This window comes from Saimiri boliviensis, chromosome 14 (genome assembly GCF_048565385.1).
Source record: "Saimiri boliviensis isolate mSaiBol1 chromosome 14, mSaiBol1.pri, whole genome shotgun sequence".
Lineage (NCBI taxonomy): Eukaryota > Metazoa > Chordata > Mammalia > Primates > Cebidae > Saimiri > Saimiri boliviensis.
In genome coordinates, this window is record NC_133462.1 from 3,488,490 (window position 1) to 3,510,604 (window position 22,115).

The 22,115-nt window shown below is 59.0% G+C and overlaps 2 protein-coding genes and 1 long non-coding RNA gene across 7 annotated transcripts; 2 read left to right on the forward strand and 1 right to left on the reverse strand.

Annotated features, from left to right (window-relative positions):
- Positions 1 to 1,021: 1,021 nt before the first annotated feature.
- Positions 1,022 to 12,134, forward strand: COX6B2 (cytochrome c oxidase subunit 6B2). Of its 2 annotated transcripts, XM_039466840.2 has the most exons (6): positions 1,022 to 1,142; positions 1,264 to 1,387; positions 2,196 to 2,296; positions 2,390 to 2,722; positions 10,495 to 10,709; positions 11,802 to 12,134. In XM_039466840.2, the coding sequence occupies exons 2-4, from the start codon at positions 1,282 to 1,284 to the stop codon at positions 2,441 to 2,443; spliced, it is 261 nt and encodes an 86-aa protein (XP_039322774.1). In that variant the 5' UTR covers positions 1,022 to 1,142; positions 1,264 to 1,281; the 3' UTR covers positions 2,444 to 2,722; positions 10,495 to 10,709; positions 11,802 to 12,134. The 2 variants fall into 2 exon arrangements, with proteins under 2 accessions (XP_039322774.1, XP_074242009.1); XM_074385908.1 differs by lacking the exons at positions 2,390 to 2,722; positions 11,802 to 12,134 and having other exon boundaries at positions 10,495 to 11,007.
- KMT5C (lysine methyltransferase 5C) lies at positions 12,088 to 19,924 on the reverse strand. 4 transcript variants are annotated; one of them, XM_039466838.2, is made up of 9 exons: positions 19,860 to 19,924; positions 17,869 to 18,121; positions 17,535 to 17,700; positions 17,064 to 17,173; positions 16,125 to 16,288; positions 15,988 to 16,007; positions 14,007 to 14,143; positions 13,476 to 13,663; positions 12,088 to 13,267 (listed from the first exon to the last, which is right to left on the reverse strand). In XM_039466838.2, the coding sequence occupies exons 2-9, from the start codon at positions 17,976 to 17,978 to the stop codon at positions 12,771 to 12,773; spliced, it is 1,392 nt and encodes a 463-aa protein (XP_039322772.2). In that variant the 5' UTR covers positions 17,979 to 18,121; positions 19,860 to 19,924; the 3' UTR covers positions 12,088 to 12,770. The 4 variants fall into 4 exon arrangements, with proteins under 4 accessions (XP_039322772.2, XP_074242007.1, XP_074242008.1 ...); XM_039466839.2 differs by having other exon boundaries at positions 12,978 to 13,267; positions 13,476 to 13,686; XM_074385906.1 differs by lacking the exons at positions 17,535 to 17,700; positions 19,860 to 19,924 and having other exon boundaries at positions 17,869 to 17,937.
- LOC104650365 (uncharacterized) lies at positions 14,136 to 20,909 on the forward strand. Its single transcript, XR_005578606.2, has 5 exons — positions 14,136 to 15,210; positions 15,863 to 16,517; positions 16,631 to 16,823; positions 18,755 to 18,835; positions 19,880 to 20,909. It is a non-coding gene; the product is annotated as an uncharacterized LOC104650365 (long non-coding RNA).
- Positions 20,910 to 22,115: the final 1,206 nt, after the last annotated feature.

Sequence of the window (22,115 nt, forward strand, 5' to 3'; positions counted from 1 at the left end):
AAGTAGCTGGGATTACAAGTGCATGCCACCATACCTGGCTAACTTTTGTATTTTGAGTAGAGATTGGGGTTTCACCATGTTGGCCAGGCTGGTCTCAAACTCCTGGGCTCAAGCAGTCCTCCCACCTCTGCCTCCCAAAATGCTAGAATTGCAGGCGTACACCACTGCACCTGGCCAGGCTTCTCCCTCGGTACATTTGGCTGTCAGTGTGAACAATCCTGAGTCAGGCCTAATATTAACCAGGCAGGAGGGAGAGAAGCTTAGCAGGGTTCAAGAAGGGAAACCACCTGCCCAGATTCCAGTTATTTGTCTGGTCCTAGAGCCAGGATTCACTCATTCCTCCTCCTCTATTTAATGTGCATTTGCTGCCGCCAGGCTCTGCCCCAGGCAGATACAATGAACCAAACACACAGCAAGCCCCGTTCTCGGAGACGCAGACTCCCCTAAGCCAGGCACCTGCAGCTCTCAGAGTCCTGGGTACCCCTTCTCACTGCCCTGTCCCCCAAAGCCCTCTCTGGCTTGCTTTCTCCCTGCAGCCTGCCCTCCCAGCACTTTTAGTAGCCGGATGCTGGGCTCAGCCTCAGTCGGAAACTGTCCAGAGGAGCCCAGCTCGGCCAGGTACCCCCTGAGACCTGCCTTAGACCTGGGGGCGAGGGGGAGGCGGATGTCCCAGGAGCCCAGACCCCACCGCAGCTCATTCCTCTAACCCCACAGGCCCCCAGGGTGCTGTGCGCCCCCGACTGCCAGAAGCGGAATGTTGAAAGGCCATTGGGGGATTCGCCCTGTCATACAGAGACCAGAACTATCGCTACGCATTTATATATTGGGGGGGGGCGGGGGCGAGCCCATGGAACCACCCAACTTCGCAGAGATTAAAGCTTGAGTCTCAGACTCAGCGGGTCGCACCTCGGTGCCTGTGTGCGCGCGGGTCCCTGAGGGGACGTTGGGGCTGCGAGGGGTGGGGTGGGGGCGCCCTTACCGGGCCTGCGGAGCACGACGGCTCCCATTGGCTGGGGCTCGGGGGTCCTAGCCAATGCGGCCGCGGGGTGCGTTTCACTTGAGCCGCGTGGGACTGTACCCCGCGGACTCAGAAGCCGGCGGCACCCGGGCACCACCGCACAGCCGATCCGGTGGCCAAGCTGGTGAGGATCAAGGCTGCTGAGGGCCCCACGGGTGGGGTGGAGGGGCGGGGGTCAGGATCGGGGTACGGGTCGGAGCGGGGGCGCCCCCTCGGCCCCACAGAGTCCCCGCCCCGTCCCGCAGGAGTTGCCTCCTCCGTGGATGTTGGATACCAAGAAGCCCCCCAGAAAGAAATGGTGGACGCCGCCCTTCGACCCGCGCTTCCCCAACCAGAACCAGACCCGTAACTGCTACCAGAACTTCCTGGGTGAGACCTGGTCGGCCAGGTTAGGGGAGCAGGTTGTGATGAGGGAAGGCAGGGAGGGGCAGCCCCACCCGAAGCCCCGCGGAGACCGTTAGGGTGGGAGGCAGGGAGGGTGTGGGTTGGTGGGGGCGGGGCCTGGCCGGAGAAAGCGGGACTGAGGCTGGGGGGCGGGGCGAGGTTGGTAGCGGCGGGGCACGGCGGGAAAAAGTAGGGGCTGCGCCGGGAGGGGCGGGGCCTGGCCGGGAGGGGCGGGGCCTGGCCGGGAAGGGGAGGGGCCTGGCCGGGAGGGGAGGGGCGGGGCGAGGTTGGTGGGGGCGGGGCCTTGCTTGGAGAAGACGGTACTGTACTGAGACGGGAAGGGCGGGGCGAGGTTGGTAGCAGTGGGGCATGGCCGAGAAAAGTAGGGGGTGGGTGAGTCGGGACGGGCAGAGCGAGGTTGGTAGCGGCGGGGAAAAAAATAGGGGCTGCGCCGGGAGGGGCGGGGCGAGGTGGTAGGGGGTGGGGCCTGGACGGGAGAAGGCGGGACTGAGCCCAGAGGGGCGCGGCGAGGTTGGTAGGGGCGAGGACTGATCTGGAAGGTGTGGGGCCGAGTCTTGAAGGAGCGGGGCGAGGTAGGTAGGAGCACAGCCGGGCCAGAAGGGGCAGTGTGACGGAGGTAGCGGGGCCTGGCTGGGTGGGAGTAGGGGTCGGAGACCTCGAGGGGAGAGGTAGGCGGGGCAAAGCAGGGAAGAACTGAGAGGGAGCAAGCCGTGGAGGGGAGGGGCCTGTCCTTGGGTGGGCGTGGCTTGCGGCGTGACCCCGCCCTCCACAGACTACCAGCGCTGCGTCAAGACCATGAGCCGCCGCGGGAAGAACAGCGAGCCCTGCGAGTACTATTTCCGCGTGTACAACTCGCTGTGCCCCACCAGCTGGGTGAGTCGACGGCGGGGGAGGGCCGGGCCAGGCATGGGGAGGGCTTGGCCGAGGCTGAGCCGGCGTCCCGCTCCCCGCCTTCCTGCTTCCCAGGTCCAGAACTGGAACGAGCAGATTAAGGATGGGACTTTCGCTGGCAAAATCTGACTGCCCGAGCGCGGCTTCCTCCGAAGACGCAGTGACCCTGCATTTTCTTGTCTCGCGGAGCCCGTGCCTCGGTTATCCACCCCCACGTCCCAGTCTCGAAGCCACGAATAATGTTATGTTGTTGCTGATGTTTCTTCTTAATGCCCAGCCAGCGATGCGTTTTGGTGGTGGTGGGGGATCCTCCCTGTGGCTGTGTCTGGGATGACACTGCTTTTTCTGTTAAGGGGCGGCAGGAGGACTGCTGCTCCATCAGGTAGAGACGGCAGTCAGGTCCCTAAGGTAGGAAGCCGATGACCTCCCATCCCCCCTCTGTAGATGCCTCGTGTTGACAGCTACCTACCAGCCCAGGGTCTCCAGTTCTCAACAGTGTTCCACTCAGATGGTTCCAAGTTTCTCCTGCCTGTCAGTGCCCACGCCCCACACCTACCTCTCACCCGAGCCTTTCCCCCACTCCCCTCATGCCTGGACCATCTCCCCAGGCTCCTTCCCCATCCCAACCTTGATCCATCCCATCTCAGGTCCTGAGGGGTCTTCTTTGAACTACCTAGCACTGACTCCATCCCTCCCTCTCTACTCTCCATCATGACTGCACTCCCCACCTGGCTCGTTTTCCCTCCTAGAACATTGAGGTCCCCATCATGTCAGCCGGCTTATTGCCAACAGGGTCCCCTGGTGTCCACCCTTTCGACACCCACACCCACAGCCAGGAGCAGCAGCCTGCTCAGTTCTCCAATGCACTGGGCTAGCTCCACACCCCCACCCTGCAGAAGCCGCTGTCAGTCGCCCACCACACACATCACTGCAGGTTCTTCCGTGACCCCCGCTAGCGTGCTGGCACCTAGGGAATCAGAGCCCCCTTGGAATCATTCTTCACTCCTCCCCTATCCCATCAGTAACACGGAACCGCATTCTGGTTCCAGGTGCCCTTTGAAGTGTTGCCTCTCCCCAGGCCAAGGAGTGACCCTTACCTAAGGTTCTAGCCTGGTCCTACATAGGGAGCCGTGAGACCAGTCAGCTTGGGGTGCTGGTTTTCCCAGCTGGTGCTCCCTGAGCTGTCAGCCTCCCAGAGGGGTTCTTAGGATGGGGAAGCCCCAACCTCCACCTGAAGTGTCCCTATGAGGCCATGTTCAACCCAGATGGAACAACTAATCATGACAACTTGGAGGGTGACTCTAGACAAGCTTCTTGACCTATGTGAACCCAGGTTCCCCAAGGCAAACCAAGATGGCTCAGGGACCCATTACCAGGAGAGGCGGGGCTGGGTGAGCTCAGAGGACTCCATCTTGCTTTCTGCCCCATGATGACCTATCACCTGCCCTCCACACTGCCCAGGGCACACCCTAGACGAGCCATCCCTCAGGATGATACCAACTCTGAGATCTTGGCCTCCTGGCTCTGTCTCTGACCACAACCTGAGAATGGGGTGGGGGCACAGGGTGTGGACTCAGCTCCCGGAAGGCTTCCTGTACATGCAACATCCCCAGAGCCTTGGACGCCTGCACAGAAGCAGCACAGCTGCAGGAACAAACGCTGGCAGAACCACAGGGCCAGGACCCCTCTCTGAGTCACAGAATGGAGCTAACCTGGTGAGGTCACCCAGGTAACGTCCTGGGCACAGGGCCCCACGCCCATGCAAGCCCCAACAGCCTCCTGACCTCCCCAGAACCCAGTGTCTAAAACCCATTTTTGCCCTGTTGGGCAGCCTTCCTCCTTCCTCCTTCCTGATCCTCCCCCGCATCCTCAGTTCACTGCTTCCAGACCTCACCTCAGCACATTCTCACACTTCCCACCTCCTCTGCAGCCGCCACTGCCCCACTGATGCCTGAGCCATGGGCAGGGCCAGATCTGGACTCCAGCCTGATGGATCATCCCTTGTGCCAACTCCAAACGCCTCCTCCAGGTGCTTCGACTGGCTTTCCCTGGTGTCCAGTAGCCGCCTCCTGAGACCCCCCAATGCCAGCCTTCCAGTCTCAGCAGCCTCCCAGCTCAGAGAAAACCAAGGCCACTCCACTTATTCCCGTCCCCGCCCCAGAATAACTGCATCCTTGTTTGCTCAACCTCCTCCTCCTCCTCCTGCTTCCCTCTCCTGTCCTCTTCTTTCACCTCCTCCTCCTCCAGCCCCGTCTCTCCAATCCTTCCATCGTCCACTTTCCCCTCCCTCTGCGGTTCTTCCTCAGAACCTGCTCCGTCCTCCCAGCCTCCAGATCATGGACCTGAAGGCCGCCTGCTCTGCCTCCCCTGCTCACTGTCCCTTGGCTCCTAGGGGCTGCAGCTTCACCACCTCTCTGGGTTTCCCTCTTTCCCATCCCGAAGGTGTCAGAGCGGAACAGTTCTGAGAAGGAGTTCAGTCTAGGACCTGAAGCTTATTAACCATGTGGCCTGAGACAAGTTCCCTGGCCCCTCCACACTGTGGTCTTTTCATCTGAAATCTGGTAACAATGACATAATCATGACACCTCTGCTTCCTAGGGTTGTGGGGAGGATGGCAATATGAAAACCTAGAAAGCAGAACGGGGTCGGGCCGGGCGCGGTGGCTCAAGCCTGTAATCCCAGCACTTTGGGAGGCCGAGGCGGGTGGATCACGAGGTCGAGAGATCGAGACCAACCTGGTCAACATGGTGAAACCCCGTCTCTACTAAAAATACAAAAAACTAGCTGGGCATGGTGGCGCGTGCCTGTAATCCCAGCTACTCAGGAGGCTGAGGCAGGAGAATTGCCTGAACCCCGGAGGCGGAGGTTGCGGTGAGCCGAGATCGCGCCATTGCACTCCAGCCTGGGTAACAAGAGCGAAACTCCGTCTAAAAAAAAAAAAAGAAAGCAGAATGGGGTCTGGCCCAGCTGTTCTGTGTGTGGGGTGTCTCTAGCCATAGAGACAACTGATCAGCAGGACAGACAGCTCAGGGGCGATCCCATAAACCAGTCCTGGAGCTCTGGGAGGCATCTGATTGACTAGCTTGCTGAATAAAAGGTCATAGAGTTCCCTCACAGGGAGACACGGAGTCAGGGTGGCGAGTGCTTGGCCAGGGCCTTGCCTGCCTGCCAAAGTCTGACAGAAGTTCTACTGCCAGGCACCCAAGTCAGCTCTAGTTGTATTTCCTGTTTCGTTAAACTTCCTTCTGGCTGAGCACCATGGTTCACGCCTGTAATCGTGAGGCTGAGATGGGCAGATCACCTGAGGTCAGGAGTTTGAGACCAGCCTGGCCGATGTGGTGAAACCCTGCCTCTACTAAAAATATAAAAATTAACCAGGCGTGATGGCAGGTGCCTGTAATCTCAGCTACTCGGGAGGCTGAGGCAGGAGAATGGCTTGAAACTGGGAGGCAGAGGTTACAGTGAGCCGAGATCGCGCCACCGCACTCCAGCCTGAGCAGCAGAGTGAGACTTAGTCTCAAAAAAAAAAAAAAGCCGGGCTCGGTGGCTCAAGCCTGTAATCCCAGCACTTTGGGAGGCCGAGGCGGGTGGATCACGAGGTCGAAAGATCGAGACCATCCTGGTCAACATAGTGAAACCCCGTCTCTACTAAAAATACAAAAAACTAGCTGGGCATGGTGGCGCGTGCCTGTAATCCCAGCTACTCAGGAGGCTGAGGCAGGAGAATTGCCTAAACCCAGGAGGCGGAGGTTGCGGTGAGCCGAGATCGCGCCATTGCAGTCCAGCCTGGGTAACAAGAGTGAAACTCAGTCTCAAAAAAAAAAAAAAAAAAGTGGGAGGGCCAGGTGTGGTGGCTCACACCTGTAATCCCAGCACTTTGGGAGGCTGAGGTGGGCGGACCATGAGGTCAGTTCAAGACCAGCCTGACCAACATGGAGAAACACTATCTAAAAAGTAAAAACAGCTGGGAGTGATGGCGTTCGCCTGTAATCCCAGCACTCAGGAGGCTGAGGCAGGAGAATCGCTTGAACCCGGGAGGCTGAGGTTGCAGTGAGCCGCCATCACGCCGTTGCACTCCACCCTGGGCAACAGAGTGAGAGTCTGTCTCAAAAAATACACAAAACTTGGCCGGGCGTGGTGGTTCAAGCCTGTAATCCCAGCACTTTGGGAGGCTGAGGCGGGTGGATCACGAGGTCGAGAGATCGAGACCATCCTGGTCAACATGGTGAAACCCCGTCTCTACTAAAAACACAAAACGTTAGCTGGGCATGGTGGCACGTGCCTGTAATCCCAGCTACTCAGGAGGCTGAGGCAGGAGAATTGCCTGAACCCAGGAGACGGAGGTTGCGGTGAGCCGAGATCGCGCCATTGCACTCCAGCCTGGGTAACAAGAGCGAAACTCCGTCTCAAAAAAAACAAAACAAAACAAAAAAACCACAAAAACACTTCATTCCACTTCGACCTACAGCCACCAGCCTCTGAGTTCCTTCTGTTTCTCTTGCTCTGGCCTCCATGTGTACGGCAGGGTTCTCAGGCCCAGGCTTCAACCAGAGGACCCCCCCGCCACCACTGTTTCTTCCTGTCCTTGAGCCCCCTTGGTGAACTCACGACCCCAGGCCCCAGCTCCACCAGGATGCCCCCCAAGTCCTGCCAGCTGGGTAGTGCCAGCACAAATGCCTCAAACTTCATGGAAGCTAGGCTTCAAGGTGGAAACACAGGCAGCCTGCTAGGCTCTGTCCCCGATAGCTGAAGGACCTCCAGCAGAGGTCAGTAGTCCAGGCAGCTCCTGTCTGTATGGGCAAGATGACCCTGATAGCGCCCAAGCTCTTTAAGGCTGTCCTGACCATCCACGCTGTAAGGACAGGGAACGTTTCACTGTGGTCCTGGTGTCTCCCCACCTCCACCATCCGGTGATGTCCAGATCAAGCCAGAGTCTAACTTTAGTCCCCATGAGGACGTCAGGCAGTGTCTGGAGACATTTTTGGCTGGGATGGAGGGATGCTCCTGGCATCTAGTGGGTGAAGATTCACGGCAGCTGCTGCAGTGCACAGGACAGGCCCCGCCCAGAAACACCAGCTCAGCACAGCAGCAGTGCGGAGGCTGGGAAGCCCCATTGCCAGTTTTTTGTTTTTTTTAAAAAAGAGATGGGGTTTCACCATGTTGGCCAGGATGGTCTCGATCTCTTGACCTCGTGATCCACCCACCTCGGCCTCCCAAAGTGCTGGATTACACTGTGAGCCACCGCGCCCGGCCAGTTTTTTTTTTTTTGTTTTTTTTTTTTTAAGACAGTTTCGCTCTTGTTGCCCAGGCTGGAGTACAATGACGAGATCTTGGCTCACCCAAAACCTCGACCTCCCAGGTCAAGCGATCCTCCTGCCTCAGCCTCTTGAGTATCTGGGATTACAGGCATTTGCCACCACACCCAGCTAATTTTGTATTTTTAGTAGAGATGAGGTTTCTCCATGTTGGTCAGGCTGGTCTCTAACTCCTGACCTCAGGCGATCCAGCTGCCTCAGCCTCCCAAAGTACTGGGATTACAGGCGTTGAGCCACCATGCGTGGCACACCACTCGTTTTTAGCCCTTTTTGGTTTTGGGGGGGATACAGAAACTTGTGAGACTGTGATGAATGCTCTGAATCCCCTGAAAAAAACGTGCATGTGAATATGTACTCTCAACATTTAAGACAAGATTTCAGAAGGCTCTTAGAAGTTCCAGTGTCTGCCTATGAATCCTCAGCTAACAATCCCTGCTTGCTGTCCTCTAACAGCTGTGGCAACAGCACCTGAATTTCAGAAACAAAAGGCCAGGTGCAGTGGCTCACTCACACCTGTAATCCTAGCACTTTGGGAGGTGGAGGCAGGAGGATCGCTTGAGCTCAGGAGTTCACTACCAGCCTGAGCAACGTAGTGAGACATAATTTAAAAATTAGCTTGATGTGGTGGCATGTGCCTATGGTCCCAGCTCCTCAGGAGGCTGACGCAGGAGAATCACTTGAATCCAGGAGGCGGAGGTTGCAGTGAGCCGAGCTGGCGCCACTGCTCTCCAGCCTGAGTGACAGAGGGAGACCCTGTCTCAAAAAAAAAAAAAAAAGAAAAAGAAGGCCGGGCGCAGTGGCTCAACCCTGTAATCCCAGCACTTTGGGAGGCCGAGGCGGGTGGATCACAAGGTCAAGAGATCAAGACCATCCTGGTCAACATGGTGAAACCCCGTCTCTACTAAAAATACAAAAAAAAAAAAATTAGCTGGGCATGGTGGTGCGTGCCTGTAATCCCAGCTACTCAGGAGGCTGAGGCAGGAGAATCACCTGAACCCAGGAGGCAGAGGTTGCGGTGAGCCGAGATCGTGCCATTGCACTCCAGCCTGGGTAACAAGAGCGAAAGTCCGTCTCAAAAAAAAAAAAGAAAGAAAGAAAGAAAGGAACGGCATGGCTTTGGCTCATTCAGAGACACATCCTTGGGGACTGCCACAGGAGCCATATCTCTGCCATTTGATGACCTGGAGCTCCGTCCCTCCCTACTTTTAACATGAGAAAGAAAACAGGGTTTGGCAGGATTTGCATTGTAACAAAGAGGAATTTTCTCCCTGTAAAAGAAATAGTACAGGCCATATTATCCAATGTATATAAATGTGTTTTAAAGTAAACAAGGTTTTACCTGTTCTCAACAGCTCCCTTGCCCCCACCTCCCAGGCCCACTGCTCAGGTGCTCACATGGGTCTCACTGTGGCCTCCCCCTGCCCACCGCTTGTCCCCTCTCCACCAGGGCGAAGGAGGGCTTCCTGGTATCTGCAGCCTAGCCTCATCCACCTCCACGGTAAGCTTGTTCAAGGCTGGCGGACGTGGAGTTGCACACGGCGGGCCTGGAGCCAGCAGGTGACCTGTAGCTGCCCAAGTGAGATGGGCTCTGTGGCCCCAGTGAGAAAATTGTCTGTGAGATGCTGGCGAAACCTGGAACCAGGGATGGAGGGCAAGCTGGGAGCCAGATGTAGGGCTGAGTGCCCCACAGGGTCGTGGGGTGAGCCTTAGGCTGTGCTGAGGCGCAGAATACGAGTAATAAAGAGACAGGACACAGAAGTACAAAGAAAGCGCAGCTGGGCTCAGGGGGCCACGCCACCTATAAGCGGAGTCAGGCGAGGCCCCAAATGTCCAGAAGCATGAATATTTATTGTGTATGGGTTAGGGGGCAGGGCAGTGAGTGAAATCATCTTTAAGGATAGTGATAGGGTCGTGAGCAATAAAACATGGGGTCCACCCCCATTAGGGCACCTAGGCCAGGAGTTGGACAGTACACAGCAAGGGGCCCGTTCCCACAAAGGCAAGGGCCATGTGTAGTAAGGGGTCCACCCCATTAGGTCACCGAGGCTTGAAGGTGGGCCATGCACAGTGAAGAGGGTACAGTGTGCTATACTTTTATCTATGGGCAAACTAATTCTAAGAAGATTTATAGGAGGATGCTTTAAGTCACATAGCAGCGACAGAGCTGTCAAGGCTACCGCCACCTTCTGGCAGCTTCCAATGGGTTCTATGGGAAGATGCTTTTCAAGCAGCACAGTAGCAAGAGCTGATAAAGTTCACGGTCACCAAGGTGGATTGCGGGTCTGAGGGCAGCCTTCCACGGGAACTGGAGCAAGGTCCTACAACTCCTTTATCAGGAGGAGTGGCTCTCGCCCCAAGCCTGCTATACAGCGGGTATCTTTACAATACTGAACGCTGCCACCTGGGCCATGGATTCTTGTCCTGGTCTAACTGTTTTCCCTTAAATTATGCTCTGCAGTGTGTCTGCTCCAGACATTCCTCCTATTATAAGCTGCTTATTCCTTAATTCATGCTCTGCACTGTGTCCACTCTAGGCATTCCTCCGATTATGAACTAAGATATAATTATAGGTATATATGTAGGGAAATATTCTTTAGGCACTCATACTATCAACTATTATATGATTATGTAGAGAGAGGATTATATAAGGGGATTCTTCAAGCCCTATTTCTATAAACTAATATATGATTATGTAAAGGATTATATAAAAGGAAATAGCTGAGTAGTAACACTATAAAGTGAGATATTCCTCAAGCCCTAACTGTGCCAGAGTTCTGCTTAGCTCTCATTCCTTGGTGACTATATGGGGGGGTTACCCACACAGGGATTGCGATCAGCCACTGTTATTTCCTTTTGCAAAACAAGATTACACGGAGAGTTAAGATGTCCTGGCAAAATCCAGATACCGGATTGGACCTGAAGAAACAAGATTCGTCATCCTGGTCTCACAACAAAGCCCAAGATGCTGCAATGCAGGAAAGCCCATCAGCGCTGCCTCCCCCAGGCCCAGCTCTGGTGTGCTGGGCAGCCCCACATCCCCACTCAGCCAGGCCCCCGCCAGCTTCTCTGTTTGGATTGAGGTATGTGTGTGGGGGGACACCTGATTGAGAAGTTCAAGAAGGGCCCTGAAGTCCTCATGTGGCCTTGGGCAAGTTACTCTGCTTGCTAAACCCTGTTGACCTCACCTGGACAATGGGAGAACTGCTTACTGGCTCTGAAGGCATTTTTTTTTTTTTTTTTGAGACGGAGTTTCGCTCTTGTTACCCAGGCTGGAGTGCAATGGCGCGATCTCGGCTCACCGCAACCTCTGCCTCCTGGGTTCAGGCAATTCTCCTGCCTCAGCCGCCTGAGTAGCTGGGATTACAGGCACGCGCCACCATGCCCAGCTAATTTTTTATTTATTTATTTATTTATTTGAGACGGAGTTTCACTCTTGTTACCCAGGCTGGACTGCAATGGCGCGATCTCGGCTCACTGCAACCTCCGCCTCCTGGGTTCAGGCAATTCTCCTGCCTCAGCCTCCGGAGTAGCTGGGATTACAGGCACGCGCCACCATGCCCAGCTAATTTTTTGCACCTTTAGTAGAGACGGGGTTTCACCATGTTGACCAGGATGGTCTCGATCTCTTGACCTCATGATCCACCCGCCTCGGCCTCCCAAAGTGCTGGGATTACAGGCTTGAGCCACCGCGCCCGGCAATTTTTTATATTTTTAGTAGAGACGGGGTTTCACCGTGTTGGCCTGGATGGTCTTGATCTCTTGACCTCATGATCCACCCGCCTCAGCCTCCCAAAGTGCTGGGATTACAGGCTTGAGCCACCATGCCCGGCCTTTTTTTTTTTTTGAGACTGAGTCTTGCTCTGTCACCTGGGCTGGAGTACAGTGGCACACTCTTGGCTCACTGCAACCTCTCCCTCCTGGGGTCAAGTGAGTCTCCTGCCTCAGCCTCCCAAATAGCTGAAACTAACCTAATTTTTTTTTTTTTTTTTTTTTTTTTTGAGACAGAGTCTTGCTCTGTCGCCAGGCACTAGGCTGGAGTGCAGTGGCAAAATCTCAGCTCACTGCAACCTCCACCTCCTGGGTTCAAGCAATTCTCCTGCCTCAGCCTCCTGAGTAGCTGGGACTACAGGTGTGCACCACCACGCCCGGCTAATTTTTGTATTTTTTACTAGAGACAGGGTTTCACCATGTTGGCCAAGATGATGTCAATCTCCTGACCTCGTGATCTGCCCGCCTCAGCCTCTCAGGATCTAAAGGCATTTTTACAAGCACAGCCTGAATGGTGACAGGGTTCCAGACTCAGTCCTCTGTAGTCCGTCACCCCTCAAATCCCTCTCCCACAGCTCTCAGCGCTGCAGGCCCGGGTTGCCTCCTCCCCTCTCCCCAGCACAGCTGAGGGTCTCACCCTCCTGACATCCCTTCAAAACATAAGCCAAAACAGAAAACTGTCAAGAGTGCTACTTATAACAAGGTTTTAATAAAATAAAAAGTTCAAGTGCTTCCAATCCCCCAACATACCCCTTTCTGGTGTGGGGGAAGGGGAGGGAGCCCCCCCCACCCCAATAGCACCAGGGATAGCACCATAGAAAGATGAGGTCGCACCCGGCCTCCCTGAGACCCATGGGGGTGGTGAGGAGGACGTGCCTCCAGACATCCCCCACCCTTCCCCCTACCGCAGACAGTTGCAGAGCTGAGAGCGAACCCAGTCCCCTTCCTGGGGCAGTTTCTGGGAAGTGCCACCCCTCGGTCAGTTCTACCTCCTCCTGAGGCCTGGACTTCTGGGGAGACGCCATGGGTGGCCCCTGCCCCCTATGGCTTTGCTCTCTGGGGAGGAAGGGGCTGAGGGAGTCAGTGGCTCCTGCAGTCCTGAGGCTAGGGCAGGGGTGGGGAGGGCAGCAAATGGCCAGGGCTCCCTGTGGGGGTGGGGGTGGCTCAGGGGTCAGCAGTCACAAAGGGTCAGGGGTCAGCTCCCTGGGGGTATCCACACCAACCCTGCTCCAGGGTCAGAGCTGTGCTGGGGTCAAGGGTCAGCTCCCTCACAAAGGCCCAAGGGCTCCTTCTGGAGGTCCTGGGGTGGCTAGGAGAGAGACGCTCCCTCCCTGCTGGGCATCCCCGTCCGGTGTGTCACAGCACTTCATCTGTCACAGCACTTCACCGTCGACATCCAGGTCGATGGAGCCATGGCTGACCACCAGCCGTAGGCGCTTGGGTGGGGAGAAAGGGGCGAAGGCGAGGGCTTGTTTTGGGATCAGGATGGGGGGGCCTAGGGTCCCAGCAGGGGCTGGGGTGGCTGGTGGGGTTGGGGCCAGGCGGTGAAGGTTCACACGCACCACGTAAGGCAGCCCATAGCGCTGGGCCCAGTGCCAGTCATGCTGGGGGCCCCAGTGGGTGCAGGCAGGCTGACCCAGGGCCACCAAGGCCTCTCCTCTTAAGCGGCAGTGGGGGCCACAGCCTCCCCATTGGTGCAGCGAGACTCGGGCATTGTAGGGGGTGGACAGCACTGGGGCCCTCCGGGGCCGGGGGCGTCGGCGCTTCCGGGGCCGCACTCGGGGCTGGGGCTGAGGCAGCCACTGGAGCCAGAGGGGAGAGGTGTCTGGGCGGGCACTGCAGGGTGGCAGGCGCAGGGGCTGGCAGGCAGCTGTGAAGGCCCAGGTGGCAGGGAGGAGAAACACAGAGACAAAGTCAGCGCAAGCAGGTACCCCCAGGACGAGGCAGCTCCGGCCCGCACTTCCCAGAGGAGCTTGCAGGCAGAACTGCCCACCCCAGGCAGAGCTCAGGAGATGGGAGACAGCTGAGCAGGAGTGGACGGGGGCGGGGCTGCCGGGCCGGCCAGGAGGGGCGCTCACCGCAGAATGGGTCCCGGCGCAGTGAGGACAGGTGTGCGCAGGCCCGAGGGCCCCGCAGGCCCTGGCAGCTGCTGCTGTCCAGGCCTTGCTGCAGCCGCCGCTTGGTCTCACGTAGCTGGTACTTGTCCAGGGGCCGTGGTGGCAACGCAGGCTCCCTAGGCCTCGTTCGGAAAGCTCCTTCACCTTTCCTGGGAGACCAGGTGAACGGGAGCTGAGGCCGAGTGAAGGGAAGGTGAGGCCGAGTGAAGGGAAGGTGAGGCTGGGTGGAGGGAGGGGAGGCTGGGTGGAGGGAGGGGAGGCTGGGTGGAGGGGAGGGGAGGCCGGGTGGAGGGAAGAGAGGCCGGGTGGAGGGGAGGGGAGGCTGGGTGGAGGGGAGGGGAGGCCAGGTAGAGGGGAGATTCAATGCTGGGGTTGGACACACTCAGGGATGGGCCCCGAGGGTGCATTTCCGGGCTCAAGGACCCCAGACGCTTGGGGCAGACAGCCTGTGCCGAACCGCCCCTCACTCCCCCGCCTCTCCCCAGCCCTCACCTTTCACAGGTGTAGCATTCACAGTGCTCATTCTTCTCACCGAAGAAGCCCTCTCCATAGAAGCACGTCACCTCATCCCCTGGCTCGATGTCCCGGAGCACCTTCACGCAGGCTGCGTTCCCATCTGCGGGCACAAACTGAGGGCCAAGCCTGCTCAGTGCCAGGACCTGGGCCCAGGCTTGGACTGACCCATTCCCCATGCCTGGCCAGGCACCCGGGCCCTGAGTGTCCTCTCCTGGAATGGGGCAACAGCTGAGCCCCAAAAAGTGCCATTCCAAGGTGGCTGCCCTGCCCATGGCCTGTCCTTTGCCTGTAGCCCCTAGACAGTCCACCCACTGGCTGTTTTCCACCCCTCCCTGCAGCAGGATGATCTAACCTGACCTTCTGGCAGTGTGCAGTGCCAGCAGTGGTGACCACTCCCTCCAGCCCCTGTGGTCTCAAGCCAAGCCCCGCCTCCTCTGCCACACCCAATCCCCTCCCCTCCTCAGCTGCCTGCTCCCCGCCGAGGCCCGGCCTCTGCCTGCAAGGCCACCTCCCATTATGCCTCCACTCCGCAGCCCAATCCAAGTGTGCTCTGGCCCTGCCTTTGGGATCATTCACCCAGGTGCTGTTCCACAGGCTCCTCCCGGGCCCCACACAGCCACACGTCCCTCCCTGTTCCCTGTCTAGGAGGGGGTATGACCACTGTCCACCTAAGTGTCCACCTACCCATCCACTCAAGCCTGACACTTGCCTGGGAGTGGCCTCGCCACCTGCCTACCTGACGGCCCCCAGCGCAACCAGCCATTGCCTCCTGAGTGTGCCACCTCCTGCATCCTCGTCTTCCTCCCATCCCTGCGACCCCTGGGGGGTTAGCCCCTCCTCACCTGTTTGTGGCCACCCTGCCTCCAGCCTCTCCCCTTCCTGCCAAGCCTCCTGCACCTGGGCCTCCAGGGTGATCTAAAAACCAAGCCTCCCATTATACACCCTGGGGGGAGTATGTGGCACCCTGGCCCAGGCCACAAGGCCTTGCTGCCCAACCAAAGCCGTCACTGGGCACCCCCAGCCCTCTGGTGTGCCATGTCCTGCTAGATGCCCTCCTTTGCCCCCAATTTTTCCCAGGGAAATTCTGCTGCTTCTCCATCAGTGCCCAGCATGGCATCGCTTCTGTGAAGCCAGATGGATCCGGATCGCTGTCAAGCTGGCTGCCCTCTCCTGTGCTAAGGTAACTGGTGCAACTCGCCCTGCGGAGCGTCTCTGAGGGCTGCCTTTTGACTCCATCCCCACAGTGTCTGTGGGTGGTGCCAGACCGAGCCCAGACTTCGCTGTCCAAAACCCTCCAGCACACTTGCCCAGCCTGCAGAGCCCCTGGGCAGATCCTCAGCAGCCCCATCTATGGCCAGGGCAGCCAGGGCGGCATAGCCAGGGCCCCACCTCAGTTCTGACTTTGGAGCCAAAGACCTGGATTCTCTTGTCGTGCCTCCCCGGGTGCCCCACCGACGTCTGCGCTCCAGAGGGTGCCCCTCAATGCCTTCCTGGAGCCGACCCTCCTCCCTCCCTCCACTTCCCAGCCACAGGACAGACACCATCCTGAGTCCAGGGCTCTCTGGCCTCCCTGCTCTTGCCACCACAGTGGCCTGCGTTGTTCCCTGCAAGGCCGGGGGCCCCTAGCACAGGGCCCTGCCTCCCTGTCCCCACACTCCCTGCTCAAACTTGCACAGCTCCCAGCTTGGTTTTCAGAGAAGAAAGATGGCCAGCAGCCGGCAGCCAGGGTTCCAGTTCGACTGCACAAAAAAGCCAGGCAGCAGTGGCCAAGCTGGAGCCCGTTCCTCCTTTGCAGCAGCCTTGTGACCAAACACCCATTCTGCCCCTTCCAGGGTCGGTGGGAAGCCACAGGGATATGGGACAGCGTTTGGCTCTTGACTGACCAGAAGCCCCCTGCCCTGGGCTGCAGGTACCATCCTTCCCGAAGGCCCACTCCTCCCGAGTCCCAGGGTCTCACCTTGCAGTTGGGTTTGCAGTCTGGATCCGGTCAGGGCAAGAGAGAGAAGAGAGGTGGGTGAGCTCCGCGGCCCAGTCACAGAGCCCTCCCACGACACCCCTCCAGCCCCACCTGGCCCCACCCGTCCTGCCCCTCACCATGGTTGATGAAGGCGGCAGGGCCCAGCCACAGCTGAGCACTCCGCTTTCGGGTAGAGTACATGATGCTGAAGTCGTTCTCGCCGGCCCTCAGCAGCCCCTCGTCTGCCTCCCGCAGCTCTGCGATGCAGCCCACCAGCAGCTCCAGCTTCTCATTCTTCTTCCTGCCGAGAGGCCAGGGGGCAGGGCTGTGAGCAATGCATGGCGGGGGGGGGGGGGGAACTGGGGCTCAGAGGCACCCGGGAAGCAGGGGCTCCCGTGTGCTGTTTGCTGCTGACTGATTCTTCTTCCATCTTTCTCTTTCCCTCCCGCCTGGGTCAGCTTCCCTGTTCCAGCCCACAGCCTCACAGGACCCTTCGGCTGAAAGCCTTCAGGATAGCACAGACACAGCAGGTACAGCCCCATCCCCTCCCTTCGCTCTCACGGCACCTCCTGCCCCAACTGCCTCCTGCCAAGACCTCCTTCTGCACGCCCCACCAGACACTCAGCCCGGTGCTTCCCCTCAGTGGCAGCCTCGCCGTGGGAGCCACTCTCATTCCCAGCACCTCCGGAATGAGCTGGGACCAGCTGGGACCAGCAGCTGCATGCTGACTTGTCTGCAGCCCACCTCCTCACCGGACTGTGAACCCTGCAGGGGCAGGGTCTCCTCACCGCACTCAGGGGTTTCTAACACATGGTGGGGGCTCCGGTCACGACGAGGTAAGGACAGCCTGAACAGAAGCCTACTTCTTTCCTGGAAGCCCCAGGAACCCTGGGGTCACATCTGGGGTTTCCTGCTCAGCAGCACCAGGGTAGCCACAAAGGTCTTGTGGGATTAGCCCCGACACCCTCCTACGATGCCCAGAGGACCAGGCACCTCTCTTCTCCCTGGCTGGCCTGTCTATGAACGGGGCTCTCTTATCCCCCCGAGGAGACCCAGAGGACGTCCTGCCCTCTTACCAAGCACGAGTGGACACTATCTTGGCCCCGTTGGTCTCCATGGAGTAGCGCGTGCAGGGCAGGATGGTGAAGCCACTTTCCGGCAGGAAGGCTCGGAGGTAGCGATAGACCTGGTGAGGGTGAGGGTGGGGGTGAGGAGGCGGGGCAGGGGCATCTTCTGCCCTCTCTCTCCAGGACTCTAGGCCTGCTCTGCCACTGACTCACTGTGTGGTCTCAGGGGCCTCACGTCCCCTCTGGGGGCCTCAGTTTCCTTATCTGTCAAACGAAGAGGTTGGACTCCATCTCAGAGGGGCCCCCCAACTCTCCTCTCCTAGGATTCTCTGAGCCTTGCCTCAGATGGTCCCAAGGGCTAGGAAGTCAGGGGGCCCCAGGGGCTGCCCTGAGGGGCTCTAGAGCATCTGCCAGGTGGGGCCAGGCCGGGTGAGCGGGAAGGACACGCGGCGAGGGCGGGGGAGGGGAGGGCTCCCTCACGTGGGTCTTGAGGGCAGCCTCCTGCCGCGGGCCCCGGCTCTGGAAGTAGTGGGTCATCCAGCCTCCCAGCGTCAGGGCCCGGTACGCAGCCTCCAGGTCCCGCTGCCTCAGGAAAGCTTCCAGCGCTGAGCGCAGGTGGTGCTGTCGCCGCAGGGGGGGCACAGGGCTGGGGGAGAGGGCATGCCTGGGTCCCAGGGCCTTTCTGGGCCCCGGCCCCAACCCCCACTTGGAGCTGAGGGGAGGAGCAGGCTGAGAAGCGGGCTGAGGGATGGCCGTGGTACAAGGGGAGGGGTCCTGACCCCTCAGGCCCACCCTCGCCCCCAGGCCGCCTCACCTGACATTCATCTTATGGGTGCGGAAACCGAGGTAGGGGTCTAGGACCAGGCTGGTGGCCAGGTCGTCGTTCTCACACAGTTCTCGTGCTGTCACTCTGTCGGGCCCCATGGTGCCCCTCGGACCATGCTGCCTCTGGCAGAGAGCAGGGGCAGGTGAGGGCAAGGTGGGCGTGGGGAGCCTGTCTTGGTGCCGACTCCACTCCTGCGCTACTCAGAAGTGGTGGGGGATGCCAGCGAGCCCCAGGATCTCATCTGCAAAATGGGGAGAAAAGCAGTGCTGACTTTGCCAGGCTGTTGGCAAAGATGGAACCCAGCAAGTACTTCTGAGAGTGGGGAAACCCGGAGTGATGTCAGTCATCACCTTAGCGTCTCTGTCCCCTCTCCTGCACCGCAGACTACAGCCCCCCAAACACACAACCCCCACGTGCACACGGCACAAGGCACACCCAGGCACTCACACACACTCGGACACCCTGGCCATGTGCACAGAGACACCCTCCACACACACAACTCTACGGGCCCAGGAAAGGCTGACTGGCAGCCAGGATCACCCTAAAGGCTTAGCACGCTGGGGAGCGGCTTCACCTCTAGCCCTCAAGGAGGAAAAGTCAAAGCTTCCCGCCAGCCGGAGGTCCCGCCCTCCACCCGCTCCGCGGCCCTGCCTCGGTCTCCGCCCCCTGCCTCCCCGGCAGCCTCCGGGAGTGGTCAGGAGGCTCCGGGTGAAACCCCAGGCAGCCCGAGGGGGGTGAGGGGAGGGAGAGCAGGGGGAGGGATCCCAGCACCTGCTCCCTCTCCAAGGATTCCAGGGGAGGGGGACTCAGAGGACAAAAGCAGGGGTGGCGAGGCAGCACAGGTCAACATTTACAAAAAAATTTTTTTAAACAGGAGCAAGGAAAGAACAGAGAGATGAAGAAAACAACCCAAAACCCTAACGCGGACAGAGGGCCCGCCGTGTCCCCGCACCAGGTCGCCCAAGGCTCATCTGCGCCCGGGATAAAATGAGACTGGGCAGGGCAAGGAGCGGGAGCTGCAGAGACGGCGGGAGAGGGGTCGGGAACGCACTGGGAGGCTGCGGGGGAGAAAGAGGGGGCGCTGCAGGAGGGCGCCAGGGACGGCGGGGGAGCTGGAAAGGAGGCTGGGGGCAAGGGCAGAGACGCACACTGGTGGGGACGGCAGGGGACCGTGGGAGGGAGAAGGCTGCAGCCGGGCCTGGGGGTGCTCAGAGGTGCCAGGAAGGACAGAGCCGGGGGAAGGCCTAGGGACCCAGGGAGGAGCCAGACGGGGGACCCGTGGGGAGGAGGGCAGTCCAGGGACGGCAAAGTGCCTAGGCCAGTGGGTGAGGGCCCTGAGAGGGCGGACAGAGACCCAGGGAACCAGACAGGGCTCGGTGGGGTCCTGAGGGACCCTAGGGAAGGGCCTGGGCAGGCGGTGGAAGCCCAGGGCAAGGGACCTGGAGGGTCAGAGGCCGACCTCAGGGTCCAGGGAGAACGAGGAGAGGGACAGAGAGACCTAGAGAGGGCAGGAGGAGGCCTGGAGGGTGAGGGGAGGGCAGGGATTGGCCCTGGGGGTGCAGGGAGGTCCCAGGGGTGAGAAAGGGGTCAGGGAAGCCCTGAGGGTGCAGGAAGCGGCCTGGAGGGTGCAGGAGGCGGCCTGGGGGTGCAGGGAGGGCCCTGAGGGTGCAGGAAGAGGCCTGGAGGGTGAGATCAGGGACAGGCCCTAGGAGGTGCAGGAGGCGGCCTGGGGGTGCAGGGAGGGCGGTGGACGTGAAAAGGGGGTCAGGCAGAGGCCCGGGTGAGGAAGCACAGGGAGGAGGCTGTGATGCTGCGGAGCCCGAGGCCTGGCGAGGGGACAGGAGACGTGGGCGCCTGGACACGAGGAGGGGCCGGGCGGGGTGGGGGGCAGCCGGGGCAGGGGGCAACTGGAAGCCAAGGCGGCGCGGGGCTGGGGCCGTCAGGGGGGCTCAGAGGTCGGGCCCCGCGCCGCCCCTCACCCGCTTCTCCTCCTCCTCAGACGCCCGCGCCGCCGCCGCCGCCGCCGCTGCCACCACCACCACCACCACCACCACCACCTCCCACTGCCTCCTTCAGCTCTCGTCAAACACTGTCGCCGCACCTCCCATCTGATCGCTGGGCCCGCCCCGCCAAGGCCACTAAGGCTATCTATTGGCCAAAGCCGCCGCCACTTCTCCGTTGCTATGAAGCTCACGGCGCTCTCATTGGCCAAGCCCTACTTTTCCCCTCCCCGCCCGGCTCTCGTCAGTGCCCATATAAAAACCCGCCACGCCCCCGCTGCCGTCAAACGCCGCGAACTCTTGCCAGTGGTTCACATCGCTGTCCTTCAGCCGCTGCCCTAGAGACTTGTCCCGCCTCCTGTCCCACCGCGACCCGAAATGGACGCAGTCATTGGCCGAAAGCGCAGTCGCTCCGGGCGAAATTTGGATTGGGTCGGGTTATTCAGGTCCAAGTGGAGAGAGGGCGGGCTCTGCCAACTCCGGTACTCGTATGTGATTGGCTGGCATTGGGACAGCTCCTCTTTCCATTAGCTGTGGCCTCTGTCCATCACCATAGAGTCGCGGCCTCCCTATTCTCTTTCCCAGAGGAAAGCTCCAGCAGCAGGAGGGAGAAAGCCAGAGCGGGGCGGGAGGGAGGCGGGGAATGCGCGCGCACCGCCGGCCCTCTCCCCTCCCGCCCCGCGAGGCCTGCGGTTGCCAAGGCGACAAAACTTTATTGACAGCTCTACCTGGCTACAAAGGGCTCCTCAGTCTCTCTCCCTCCCAGACCGCTGTCTCTTTCCCTCCCTCCCCGTTGACGCCGTTTCGTTTTGGGAGTATCCACAGGAACTCTGTGGGACTTTCCAGCGATATGAACGGGGTCGGATGGAGCGGAGGCTGAGGGAGGAGTGGGGGCTTTGGAGACAAGCGCTGTCTCTGGGGCACCCCCTAATTGGGATCACCTCTCCACCTCTACCCTGGAGGCAAACGTAGCTAACAATTCATCATAATTACCGCCAAGAATAATAAAGCTCCGCACTCAGAACAGGCGGTCTTTGTTTGCTTGTTTGTTTGTTTCGCCACAGCCATCGTTCGCTTAACCACAATGATACCATCTGAGCAGCGTGCTCAGGCGATGTCGTCATCCTGCCAACAGCCACTCACTCACTCACACCTACGTGGCAGGGCTGCTGACACCTGGGCTGGAAGGTGGCCCGGGGCTCCTGGGCCACACAGCGGTGCAGCACGTTACCGTCCGGTTACACAATGTAGGCGCTTGTGTGTCTGCACATAGAAAAGGTACCGTAAAAATTGGGTATTATAATTTTATAGGATAGCCGTCAGACATGCGGTCCACTGTGTAGCTATAGATCTTGGGGCCTGGCCGGGCACGGTGGCTCATGCCTGTAAATCCCAGCATTTTGGGAGGCTGAGGCGGGTGGATCACCTGAGGTCGAGAGTTCGAGACCAGCCTGACCAACATGGAGAAACCCCGTCTCTACTAACAAAAAATACAAATTTAGCTGGGGGTGGTGGCGCATGCCTGCAATCCCAGATACTCGGGAGGCTGAGGCAGGAGAATCGCTTCAACCTGGGAAGCAGAGGTTGCGGTGAGCCGAGATCGCGCCCTTGCACTCCAGCCTGGGCCTCAAGAGCTAAACTCAGTCTCAAAAAAAAAAAAAAAAAAAAAAAAAAATTGGCCCTTAAACAATACTTGGCACAGAATAGGTGCTTTGTTTTTGGTGGGGGTGTGTGTGTGTCTGTGTCAGTGTGTTTGAGACGGAGTATTGCTCTGTCACGCAGGCTGGAGTGCAGTGGAGTGATTTCGGCTCACTGTAGCCTCCGCCTCTCAGGTTCAAACGACTGTCCGGCCTCAGCCTCCTGAGTAGCTGGGATTACAGGGGCACCACCATCCCCAGCTAATTTGGGGGGAGTTTTTTGTGTTTTGGGTTTTTTTTTTTTTTTTTTTTTTTGAGACGGAGTTTCGCTCTTGTTACCCAGGCTGGAGTGCAATGGCGCGGTATCGGCTCACCGCAACCTCCGCCTCCTGGGTTCAGGCAATTCTCCTGCCTCAGCCTCCTGAGTAGCTGGGATTACAGGCACGCGCCACCATGCCCAGCTAATGGGTTTTTTTTTTTTTTTTTTTTTTTTTTTTTTTTTTTTTTAAGACAGAGTTCGCTCTTGTTGCCCAACCTGGACTGCAGTGGTGCGATCTCGGCTCACTGCAACCTCCATTTCCCAGGTTCAAGCGATTCT